The sequence below is a fragment of the Coloeus monedula genome, assembly GCF_965178545.1.
Source record: "Coloeus monedula genome assembly, chromosome: 4".
Lineage (NCBI taxonomy): Eukaryota > Metazoa > Chordata > Aves > Passeriformes > Corvidae > Coloeus > Coloeus monedula.
The window spans coordinates 6,413,996-6,427,462 of record NC_138784.1 but is presented as its reverse complement, the minus strand read 5'-3'; the positions used below and the strand labels follow the sequence as shown (position 1 = coordinate 6,427,462).

At 38.8% G+C, this 13,467-nt stretch overlaps 1 protein-coding gene across 1 annotated transcript in view; it reads right to left on the bottom strand.

Annotated features, from left to right (window-relative positions):
• The window catches only part of PDE3A (phosphodiesterase 3A), a 76,678-nt gene that overhangs the window by 15,304 nt on the left and 47,907 nt on the right, over positions 1 to 13,467 (bottom strand). The window contains exons 5-8 of the mRNA XM_082279847.1: positions 9,703 to 9,922; positions 6,384 to 6,469; positions 5,774 to 5,943; positions 4,710 to 4,847 (exon numbers count right to left, since the gene is read on the bottom strand). Coding sequence (XP_082135973.1) covers positions 4,710 to 4,847; positions 5,774 to 5,943; positions 6,384 to 6,469; positions 9,703 to 9,922 — 614 coding nt within the window. The remainder of the gene's footprint in view (positions 1 to 4,709; positions 4,848 to 5,773; positions 5,944 to 6,383; positions 6,470 to 9,702; positions 9,923 to 13,467) is intronic.

Sequence of the window (13,467 nt, the reverse complement as noted above, 5' to 3'; positions counted from 1 at the left end):
CCAGGAGAGGACGTATTGAGAAGGAGAATGTGACGGATGAGTGAGGAGGTGTTCTGGAAAGATGAATGCTTAGAAATGTAGACAGCAGCTGACGCAAAATGGGCACTTTGGAAGACAAGTTTATCTTGACAGACAAAACAATGGGACACAGTAAAATCACTGCCTGATGTTTTCACTTCTTTCACAAATTGGACCCTAAAGCCTTGCAGACTCTATTTATTTACTGCTGCTAGGCTAAATTCTGTCCTTTTGATGCCATCTGCCTGGTAATGACCTGCCTAGAACTAAGCAACTTGAAGCACATTTGGACTGATGAGTGCTACATGGCAAGAAATGGTTACAAATTACACTTTGTGTTTTACACCTGAATGTAAATCAAACATCTATCCACACCTGTTTTTTATTGTATATTTTGTATATAAAGTGGGACCTGTGAGCTGCACCTGAAGTTTAATGAACATCAGCTCCAAATGTCCTGCCACTGTGGATTATTACAGTAAGAATAACAAAAACGATATGAATTTGCAGCATTAATGATCCTCCTCCTGCCTCCCCTCATGGTCATTCCCTACCAGGAAAAACCTGCCTGTGAACTAATTCTGGCAAAACATTACAACAGGCAGTGATGGTGCAGAGACAGGTTGAGTGTGGTGTCTGACCTCATCCAGGATGACCCTCTAGTGACCAATATCTGACAGTGGGAGTTCTGCTGGTGGCCCCAGCTCTTACTTCTGTTCCTACCATAACTGAACTACTGAACTATTGTGCTCTGGAAGACAAGAACTTAGAATAAAAGGTAGGGCCCGTAAAAAGTACCCTTCATTACTCTCTGAAAACCCCATGGGATGCCCCTGTATTGAGGCAGAGTGAGTAGAGTGACCTTATGCATAATTTGGATTAGACATAGAACCCTTTTCATCTCCCTAGAATCATGGTTTAACTGTATCAGCTGGGATCCAGTATTTCACCTAGAGAGATGAGGATTCTTACATTCTAGTTTTAGGTCAGTGAAATGTAAGCCACTTATTTCCAGAAAAACATCTCTGTATAAAAAGAGGAATCATAATAAAATAATATTCTGCAGGACCAAATCTTACTGGTCTACACTAGTAGCACTAGAAAGGTATCTTAAATAAAGCATGTCATAAAAGCATGTTTTTCCTCCCCTTGGATTTTGGAGGGTGGGAAATCCCATAGTTGAAAAGAAGCAAAGTTGACTGTGATGTGTAGGCATGACAGCTTTTCCCTCTGACTTGGAGTAAAATGGCATTATTCTCTGTGGTCATTAGAAAGCATAAGTAGCCAAGCACATACTTTGGCCCTTTTCTTTCTTTTCTTTCTCTCTCTCTCTCTTTCTTTCTTTTTCTTTCTTTCTTCTCTTTGTTTCTGTTCTCTCTTTCTCTCTCCTTTCTTTCTCTTTCTTTCTTTTCTTTCTCTTTCTTTCTCTCTCAGCAAATAGGGAGGAAGCAGGTGTAAAGGCAGGTCAGAAAGATGAAAAACGGGCACTGATGTCTTCCCCAAAGTCAACCAGCCAAATTCTTTCATTTAAAAAAAACCCCAAAAACAACAACTGTGCAGCTTTTTTTATTCCTTGCTCTTGATTAAACATTTTAATGTGCTTCTTCTGTCTTTCAAAATACTTTCTTCCCAACCCACATGCTGTTTCAGGAGCTCCCTGGGAGTTGGAACCCCGTGGGCTGAGCACTTGCAGCTGAGGTGTGGCCCTTACTGCCAGGGACAAGCCCAGGGACACTCTGATGGCTGCCAGGTGCTTGGCAGAGTGTGCTCCAGCTCCTCCAGCCTCCCTTTCCTGCCTGTCTCTCATGATGGCTAATGCTTGAATGAATCATATATAACTCAGAGACTTCTAGTGGCACTGCCTGACGAAGGACAAGCACTTCTGCATGATTCCTAATGGAAGCTGTTTTGCAATTGGGCATTGTTATTCATATGTAGTTCCTCTCCTGGGTGTTGCAGGCACACGGGAATGGCTCTCCTTGGTGGACATGTACAAGGCTTAGATTAGCAGTTCCCTTCTCAGTGTTTGCAGGCAACCCTCTCGCACTCCTTTTTATGTCTTGTGTATTTGCTTTCTTCAGATACGTGTTTCTTTGAAATTGCTGGCACCCAGGCTCTGTCTCTGACAAACTCCTCCCAAGGCGGGTGTGATGATCCCAGGAATATCCCATCCCCCACGTGTGATGATGAGAGGACCAAACAATCCTCTTGTCATCATGCAGGGACCAACTCAGAGGCCGTGCAGTGATGCCACCCTGCCTCCGACACTGCTCCTGTACTGCCAGCACAGGAGCACCTCCACTTATCTCTATGGGCCCAGTAATAAAAGCTAAACTACAGGTTTTAGTCTTATAGGAGCTGCCAGAAAAATGTTAAGTGTGACTGAAGATATTATTGAACTTTATGGCCTGTTATGAAGCAACAGCTCAGTTCTGAGAGCTTGGCTCTTCGTTTCTGAAATGAGACTGAATTGCATGTTCCTCTCTAAACGCTATCATGCTTATTTGCCACATTTACTGTGCTTGCCACTCTAGTTTGCACAGATGCTTTCATGGCTCCTGACTGGTTTGGGGTCTTTTTACATGTCTAAATCAATTTAACATTCCACAAAGAAGGAACAGACATCTCAAGCAGCGTCAAAGATGCTAAGCCAGCATTTGCTTTCTAAACTGAATGCTTCCCTAGAGGCATGTGTCAACTTTACTCTGTTCCATCTCATAAATTTAACCTAGCAAGGCAAACATAGTTAATTCAGCTTTTTAATTTACTTTTTTTTTTTTTTTGAACGGGTTAGTCCATTTAATAGCAAAATACAGAGAATAAATCATTAGAGCTTTTGCTTTCCTTTGTTAATAATATCCCAGGTTTTAAAAATCAAACTAGAAAAAAATAGTGCTTTGGCTGGAGAAAAAGATTTATTTATTTTAGTTTCCTGATTTCTGAAAATAATTTCATTAGCAACATCTGAGTAGGTGGGGGAAATAAGGATCTCTATTTTGTGAACAAGGCTGAACTTGCTACATTCTGCTGTTAGGGAGAGGGAGTTATTACAAACAGCTGTTACAGAAAATGTTGAATTTTCATCACAAATATTAAAGCTTCTCTATTTTATTTCACAGGTCTCCTTTTGTGGAACTGTGAAGTGGATAACATGTTGAGAACCTGTGCAAAAAACACATGTGAGGAGATTTAGTGCAATTTGAAGGAGGCACGGAGGACTCGTGTCCAGAGGTACAGAACCCCACGCAGCTTGGTAAAGTGCTTAAAGCCTACAGAGGTACCCATGTCAAACCAGAACAAATTTTGGCTCATCCAAGCCATTGGTTATGCCATTAAAAGAAAGTTTTCCTTATGTTTCATTCATTGTTCTATTGTCGTTTCATGTTATGAGCTAATCATACTGCTAATGAGCAGTATGATCTAAAAGAGCATTTCAATCACACACTCCCTGTCTAGTGCAAAAGTGCCTCAATGTGCATCACTGAATTTATCCAATAAATATATCCAATATCCACAGTTTGCCTATTTCTCTAAAATGAACCTAGAGACTTGGCAGGCTGGTCAAAGACAGATGTTGCTTGCCAGCTACAGAACACTAAAAGGCAGACCACAAAATAAATTTGAATTCATGCCATGGTTTTCCTTGCTGACCACCAGATAGTTGAATCTAGCTGAATAATAGGTAACGACCAAAGGACTGTAATTTGATCCAGCATTCTCTGGAGCTTGTTACACTGAAATCTGCCTGACACACTAACCTCTGTGTTTCTGGGGGGGTGATAATTGTACCACATTGTACCAATTAACTTTATCTCTTCTTTCCAGCACTCATCACTACATAATGCCTTGTAAAGTGATACTCGTTCAGTCAGATTCTCTTGGGCTTTTTTCCCTTTCATCCCTAAATAATAATAATAAAAGTAATTACTTGCTTTTCCTGTTTAATAATCTTCAATACTTTTATAAGAAAAAATGACTAATTTGTCAGTGTGCCAGGAAAAGGGGCATAACAGAGTAGAAAGTTCAGCCAAGAAAGTGATTATGAAAAGTGACACTAATCGTGCTGGGTAAAGACAGGCTGTGTCAGTAACTGAATTAAACCCACAGGAAGGAATAAAAACCTGAGAGCTGAAAGAAAGACTAGTAAGCTCTCCCATCCCAACTCATAGCAAATGAGTCTTCACTATGTAATAATCATATGCATTTTCTCTCAAAGTTCTGATTCTTTAAAAATGAGGGAATATAGCAAGGATTCTTTCTCCCCCCACTTCCTCAGACTTTGCTTTCTTGCCTAGCCTGACTAAAATCTTCAGTATAAAAGAGGACCAAACCTCTGTATATCTTGCATCCACTGAATATATTTACTGTTTAGCTCTCCCATGCTAAACCCCGTGAGAAATTCTTTCCCAAAGAGCTCGGTAAGGGATGGAAGCATCTCAAGAGAATATTGAGAAAAGCAGAGAGAAGAAGGCAATATAGGTGCATGGCTTTTTTTTCACATTTTTAAATTTAAAAATGAAGACATTCAAAAGTAAGGAATATCATGAGACAGAGTTCATACTGTCAGCTTTGAATTAGGTGTCAGGGATCACAGTTCATTGGATCATCAGCTTGTAAGGATGATGGCTTTTAACACATCTGTGTCTAAATCTGTCAACATTCAGACACTGTATACAAGGTACACTTCTCACCTGACTGAGAATCCGACCGCATTTCTTCCCAATTTTTTCCACCAAATCAAAGATTGGGAAGTTCCAATTATTTAGCTGCTCCATCAGGGGATCCAAGTTGTCCATAACCAGAGGCTGTGGAGCCAGTACAGGCTTGTCCTGTGCCAGAAATCAGAATAAAGAGAATTGTTAATTCAGTGAAGCATCTCAAGCAAAAAATTATGCTCTTAAAAACTGAAGTCACATTAGCATCATGTGTAAGTCAGTGGTACTTCACTAGGCTCAGTGTAGATGTCCTCATTTCTAGCAGCCCTGCAGCTACTCACTCTCCTTTGTAATGTGTTTCACTTGAATGGATAGGAAAGTCTGCTTATGAAACAGCAGTGTCTGCACTTAGCACTGAGACTCACTCATTCATTCATTCACTCATGGGAATCATTCATTCATTTCCAAGGGAGTCTGCCTTCATTGTGAAATTCGCTGTGGTACAGAGGGAAAAGCTCTCAGTTTCTGCTTCTGCCTCACGACCCATTCATTACACCCTAACATGGCTAACAGACCTCAGTCCAAGTGAAGACTTGTACTCCTTAACCTGAAACTACCTGTTTTTCAAGGTCTGCAAATAAAAGATGGGTTGTGCCCCTCCTTTCATATTTCTCCCTGTATACTCCCTGGAATTTCATTTTACTTAGAAAGTGGAGATGAGTAAATGCCAGAACATTTCAAGCAAAATGCCTTCTCTCAGCACGTCCAACTCCAACAGATTACAATAAATTTTTCAAGAGCTCCTGCCAACTTCAAATTATTAATTCAGTTGTACAACAGGCTGTGGAAAACTTAACTAAACAAAGCTTTCCCTCTGCATCTCAACCAAGCTCACAGCTGAGACAATCATCACTTGTTCACCACAGTGCAAAATTTGTTGTTTAATACACCTAAAATAATACCTTGCAGCACCCTTAGACCAGATTTTTTCTGTGGGGATTTGGGTTTTTGGTTAGTTTGGTTTTTGCTTTGTTTTTGTCTTTCCCCTCCATGTCAGCATACACTCAGCCTGTTGTGCTGGGGCAATTTAGAGGAGCTACCTCAGGTGGTATCAAGGGATGCAGGATGATGGTCTCGGGTGTGTAGGACCTACAGCTGGATCCCTTCCGTGGCTGCTCCTTGGAGCAATCTGTGTCATCATCGTTTTGTACGATGTCGCTGCTGTCACTGTTGTTGGTCTCATAGTCAGAAGTGGCTTGAGCAGGATCATCTGCAAACACAAATCACAAAGCTTGTGGTGCGAACAGCAAGGACTTAATGGAAGTCTTCCTGTGACCTTCTGAATAACAGCAACAGGATCTCTGACTCATAATACGTATGTGCTGCTTGGCTGGCTCTGAAGTCAGACAATCTGTCCAAGCGCATTAAAGATATACCCTGCAGAGTGTAAAAAATGGCATCAGGGAATGAAGAGAGAAAAAATTTTGAAGACCATTATTTAAGTAAATGGAAGGAAACAGTATATCCTTTATATTTTAACTCCATAAGAATTCTGTACATGTTGTACATACGAAAAGGGAAGGAGCTTCAAAGATGATTTGTATGGACTCACCTGTGTATGTCCTCCTTTTATGACAGACAAGCTCATCTGCCCTTTTAGTGGATGATTACTGAATTTGAGGGAACGAGGTGTTTTTGACAAAGAATTACCTGTTCTGTTCAGGGTGTGTGCAGTAGCATCATTTCTGTTTAGTGTCCCATCACCAGCTTCTATTTGGTTGTAGGGTCTGCCACAGCTGAAATACATCAAGAAACATGCACAGTATAAAGAACCACGTGCCTCAGACAGTCTTGTGTAAAATGATTTCCTGCTGGCAGTGTGAGATTATGTCATACAGTATCAGCCATGGTCCAGGGTACATTCTCCAGACAAAATCACAAGAGAGTGCTGAAGTTTTATTGGATCTCAGGACAAAAATACAAAAAGAACTTGGATTAACTGGCCACCACCATTAAATTTGTGTTTTCAACAGTAAACCTGTATCACGTGGTTTCTTTAAAGGATTTTTTTTTATTATTCTCTAAGTAGACCAGTACAAAATAAATTCCCTAGTTCTATACTACAGCTGCCCAATAAAGATGAATTAAAATTATGAAAATGCCAGAGTCCCATACAATCTTAGAGAATTCAGTTTGAACACAGTCATAATCTGGCTTCACTGTTCTTGCTTAAAACTTTAATATGTTCCTCTTAAGGAGGAAAATGATATTTTATCATTTCTTCAGTGACAGCATACCAAGTACATAAGAACCAAGACAGCAGAGTTTGTTTCATCATTTCCAGAACAGAAACACATTTTGGGAGGGATCACAATATTATGACCTTTTAAAATGACTGGCTCTTCCCTCCCATTAGAAAGCTGTACTCCTTGTGTATAATTCTCTTTAAACCCTAATTAGGACCTGACATTTTAGCATTTTCTCTGGTCTGAGTCAGCATTTTGTGGCATATCTTATATATAACAGTCTTCGCAAAGCAACTATTACAGAATTATTTGGATTGGTCAAACTTTGTACGAGAAACTTTGCACCATTGTAAGTTCAACATATAAAAATGGCTGAAATCCTGTGCCAGCTAGCTTTTGACTGGGTCATCCAAACATATCCTGGAGCTTGGAATGCCCTGCAAACTCAATGAGTTCCTGAAAGACTTTCAAATAAAAACACTAATCTGTATTCAATGATACCTGTAGTGCATGGCGAAGCAAATAAAGTCTTTATCACTCAGGTTGATAAACAAGAGGAAAAAAGGCATTAATTTTCCCCTCTCACATTCCTTATGGTTTCTATAAGGTCAGTGATAGCCTTTGATTGGCTGTAATGCTACAAGGCTTTTGCACCAGTATGAGTGCACCTCTTTATTTTGTGAACACATGCAAACTCACACTGATTTAATGTGTATGGTCCACAAAGCACTGTAGTAAAAAAAAAGATTACTGAGCTGCCTAGTAGAACACTTGAAATCTGCTGTGTGTTGGAGGTAAACATGCCCATGCAGCTTTAACTCAATCCCTTCATGCACAGGCATTATAATACACTCCTTAGCTTCAGGATTGTTTGCTATTTTTTGCACAGGATTTCTGCCTCATCCACTCAGCAGAATTAAAAATGATTACTTATGAATTAGTTTAACAGCCTTTCCTGATATACGCTCTTGCTTAACGTGCTTTTCAAACTGTGCTGTCTTACCACACTTCACTTGGTGAGTAAAAAAGAACTACAGTAAAACTGCCATTTGATACCCCTGCCTGATCTGCCTTAAAGGACTGAACCCATCAAGAGTTCATTTTCTCTTTTGTTGTTGTAGGGGTGGGATTAGTTTGTTTGTGGCAGGGGTTTGCTGAGTTGGTATTACTCCTCTACAAGGCAGGTGTTGAGGCAGGGAATTTAGGGGATTGCATACCATGAAGACCAGCAATCCACCATGTGAAAGCTCAAACATTCAAAAATTTATCCTTGGTGTTTGTTAATTTAACTCTCACAAGTTGTCATAGCCATTTAATTTCTTTGGCATTTGGGATTTTATTTTGTTTTGATTTTGCCTTTCAGCTGTGCCTACATTACATGTGTACATTATTTACGTGTTCAGCTTCTATCTCTGGATTTAGCACCTCTATATACTAATGGCTAGAAATGAGACAGTGCTTATGATTTTTCAATGGATGTTAAAGGAACAGTGACTATTAGCACTAGGGGATGCCAATTCTATTAGCAATCATTACACCAAAATATTTTAAATAATATTTTTGTTTCAAATAATCAACAACAAAGACTACGTCAGCAATGTAACTATTTGCAATACTTACACAGTCTAAGCATTTGAAAACAAGTAAACTGAAAACCTACATAATCTATAAAACTTACATAGATCCAATAAGACAGCAGTCACAAGTTAATGAGCATTTTACTAGTGATAATAATGAAATCAGTCTGCACATGTCAAGAAATTATATTTCATTACTATCTACAACAACCTTACATTGATTTTTTTTGGGCATTTTTAATGCAATTGTTAACTTTTTTTTTTTAATAGAAGGCTTCCAGAGATGATTGTCACTTGTGAAATAGCAGTACTTTATTGTATTATTACCACTTTGAAGTGGTAATAAAGGCAGAGCTTAATAAGACTGTAGCACCTTTATGCTGTATTTCTGTTGTGTAATACGGTTTTAATTTCAAATGAATCTGTCCAAATCCCAATTTTTGTATACCTTCGGAAAACTCTTAAAAGCACTTAAGTTTCTATTTAGTCATCTAAATACATCTTAAAAGCCTGTTGGGATCCTACCCCAAGCTCCAGTGAGGATGACTCCCTTGAGCACACTTGGAATCTCAGTTTTGACTTTCTGACAGCCACTTCCTAGCCTTGCACACAGCACACTGAGACACATCCAAAGTTACGTGATTGAAGCCAGAAACAAAAACTGTTTCCAAAGATAGTCAAACTTGATAACAGCCATGCTCTCTGCTGGCTGGCCACTCCTCCTGAGAGAAGGCTCAAAATTACAGAGTCTCCAGGCATTGTTGGCTCACCTTTGTCAGAAGCCTACAGGCCAGAAGCTTTTAAACCCTAGAAGTCAGATTTTTCTATTCAACATAAGGTGCCTGCTGTGGAAGACTTGGCCTGTGACCTAAAGGTGACTGCTCATGTTAAGAGCATGGCTTGAGAAGCACAAGCTGTAAGCCTGAGACCCAGCTTTGGGATCAGGTTACTGATAAAGAATTTATTTATGAATCAGGCTGTCCATCTGACAGGAATAAAAGCAATAAACAGCAATAAACATAGCCAACAGTCTTCCAATTTAAAAGCACTTTGTAGCATTAATCTACACATTTACTCAAGTATTATAAACCTGAAATATCAACACAAACACTGCAGTAAATCACAAAAACTTGCATATGGGCCAACAGAACATGTTCCTGAGAACAATGTGAAATGATTCCAAGGCATGTCAAATTATTATCTTACCTGCTGCAGATGATGGAGGGACTGATTATAGGGTCTGACAGGCTAGGTGCACTCTGAGTAGAAGTTAAGACTTTGTGTGGCTTTAAGCCCTGCTTGGTGTCAGTATCTGTAGACTCTGGAAATGACACAGAAGATGTTTTTCCAGTAGGACTTGTGGCAGGGGTCCCCTGAATCGGTGAATGGCACGGGGAGGTGAGAGGTGAAATATTTGGTGGGATACCTGGCCAAGGACAAGAAGAGTCTTGTCAATTAACAGAAGTGGCAGATGGGTGTACTAGTTCACTGTTCTCCTCTTGAGATGCACCAGCATAGTCTCCAAAAACAAAATAAATAACAGAATACCCTCCTCCACTCTGAGCCAAGCCCAGGGCTGTCACAGAGTGATGAACTTCCATTACTATCAGCCACTTTTACCTCTTGAAGATCTGGCTCAAAACACAAAGCTTATTTTCCCTGTTGAGCAGGATGCACTAAATGGACAGGCAAGAAGTGAAAGACATGTTTGTGGCATGACTGTTGGTACCAACATGTTGTAGTGACAGAGACACACAGCCCCAGGCAGGCAGTTCCCAGACCCTTCTGCAGTTTCTCTATCACCATCTGCAAAGCAGGGACAAGGAAGGCTTACACACATTCCCAGAAAATTTGGATTTCTCCATGTTTGAAGACTAGCAATAAACCAAAAAGAGGAATTTTTAGTAGTCATACATTATACAAAATACTGTGCTTCTGGTGCCATTTCTGCATTCCTCATAGATTTTGACCTTGATCTTCAACTTGAGTTTATTTTCCAGTATCTGTTGCTCACTAAGGGAGACTTGCAACCATTACCTGCAGCACACGGTACTGTACACCTGAGCTAGAGTATAGAAACTGCCAATATCCACATGTGCAACCCTAGCAAGATGTAGTTCTCTTTCTCCCTTATTCCACCTAAGCACCACTGCCAAGATGAAATGCATCAGCCAGTCCAGTATTTAAACAAAGTGCTGCCTTCTCTTGGAATCCACTTCACAATTCCTAGTCTCAGACAAAATGATCCCACTCCAAGTGCAGAGGAGCAAACTTAATCTATCTTAAAAGGAAACGCACGGAAATTGAGTTACCTGCTGTTCTGAAGTTTGTAGGAACTCAGCCCCAGTTAATTTACCACATTCATCTTCAAAGCCAAAGGATATCAAGGCCTTAGGAACTTGAACCGGTTTTATGTTTGAATTGTGCCCTCTATCTAAATGTATTCCAGACACAAAAATTACCTTAAAATAAGGCAATATGTTGATCTAAGTTTATGAAATATTAACCTTGCAAGATATGCATGTACAGTTCCAGTGTTTTTTTCCCTGATAGCAACTTACTGTGATAGGAGGCTAAAATATGATTTACTGTTGACAATCTGAGAGTTCAAAAAAAATTCTGATAGTTACTGTGCTCTAATTTGGAGATATCCAGCATCTCACTTTTGATTAAGGGTATTTCTTCAGCAAAAGTGGTATGTATTTAGTGTCTTAATTCAATGCTTACAAGTAGGATATAATGCTAGTCTTGAGATCAGAACACTACAGCCTTCAGAGCAATTAGAATGTTATCAGATGACCATGACACAGGAAAATTGCCTTAAAATACAGAAAAACCTGCTTCACATTTATGAATTCATTGAGATATCAGCTTTCCATCCAACAAAAAAAAGTTTTTAAAAACATTTCACAGTCTGTTAGTTGCACAGGGGATTGTTATAATAATAGTTGATTATTATCTATCTTTGAGCTATATGTTACCAAGTAATACTCGTAACTCTTAGAGGAGGCAATACATATGGTCATCTTTCAACAATTTGAAACAAGTCCTGAGAATTTAAACAGCACTTTTCACAATAATGTCTCTAATCACAGCAGGCTTTCTACTGCTAGTAGGGCTCCAGTCTCTTGAAATATTTTTTGTTGTGTGTGTTTTTGGTTTTTTTTAAGAGCAATTTACCAGGGAAGGTAACTACAAATAAATAAATTTACCAAAAAAAAGGAAACCTTTTTCCAATAATCCAACATTCAACCATTTACTGGCAAAAGTGAGAGAAAATGTCTTGCTACAGCAAGGATTTTTTAACAATCAAGAGAAGAGAAGAATAAAAATACAAAGAGAATTTTTTAAGTATGTCCATGCACTTAGGTCCTCCAGAACTTCTTCAAATGTGCAGTGTTGAAAATATACGACAGGGACTTCGATGTGATGTGAAATTACAGATGAAAACACTTGAGTTTTTGCCAAAATAGGTAGAACTAGCAGTATTTTAAAATGTGAATGTTTTCATGCATAATTAAAGACATTTTATAAATTTTATAGATTAACATATTTACAGAATTAGCTAGAACAATTTCTACTAATACTAATTGTATAGTGCCAATGGAGCTGACATGAAAGTCTAAATTGTATTAAGTAGTGCAAATTGAAATTATTTAGTTGGAACATGAAAATAAATCATAACTAAAAATGCATGATTATAAACAGTCTAAAATATTGTAATATCAATTTTCTACATAAAACACTGATGAAAAATTTTTACTCCTCTCCATCAGCACCCCTAGGAATTGCTTGTGATGGAATGGAGATCTCCCTTCATCATGGGGGAGCTCAGGTATTTGGACAACAGAGATGACTATTAACACTTTCTGAAAGCAGGAATTGCTAAATGTAAAACTGACTGATGGGCTTGATAAGTGTTATTTTGCAAGTACAAGATATTATACACCCACTCCTCTCCCTTTCAGTTTACTGGGATAATCCCTGAAAATCACAAGCCAAATGTTTATTTTGTTCTAAAGTGAATTCCTGGATCCTTGGTATATGTCTCCATTATTTTCCAGTTAAATTTTATTCATTTGCCTATGTGCCTATTACCTTTTAAGATAATATTTTGCTACTTAATCTTCACTGTGAAAGCAGCTTTGTAGAAGAGAACCATCTTTTGTATGGTTCTCTTCAGTTTGAAAAGGTGATGTGATGTGACAGCACTAGAAATGCAAAATAATTGTGCAGCCATATCTTCAAACTCATCTCTAAGTTGGGATTCTCTCACTTTTCTAATGTCAGGCCTCAGGCATGTACCAATTTCTATCTGATAGCTTGGTTGCCAGGATCTCTGAGTAATATTATCTCAACAGTATTTCTCTTTGGTTAAAAATCAAGCTGGTTTGAATTGTGAGTTGAAGCACAGGTAAACAGCATGTTATACTGCGTTTGTAGAGAGAGCAGAACCACATTATTGTGGATTAAGGCTGCTTCATGGCTGTCATATTCTACATTTCATTATCAGTTCCAGAGTCACCTTCTCAATTTCTTTCAGGAAAGAAATACAGGAGTAATACTTTTTTTAAAGGGTCAAAAAGCTGAGTGAAAAACCCCATACTTCTCACCTCTAAAAATCAGTAAGAATGACCTGTACTTTCTCAATAGTGAATATACAGAGATAGACCTCTGAGTTACAAAGGTTTTGTCTTGGATATGTTTGCATAATACAAGTCAATTGCTGCTTCCAGCTCACAATGGATTTATGTAGGTTGTGCATTAGGAAATCTCACTCAAGTGATATGCACAGACAGCTAATGTCACAAATGTTATGCAAAACATCCTCTTCTCAGCCCTGCTATAGTCAAGGGAATAACAAAGATATAAATCACAATTTAGTATTGCATTTGCTGCATCATGTCATGGCTGACTTCTATAAATCAAAAGAGTCAACACATTTACAAAGGGCGTGACTATGAGCTATAG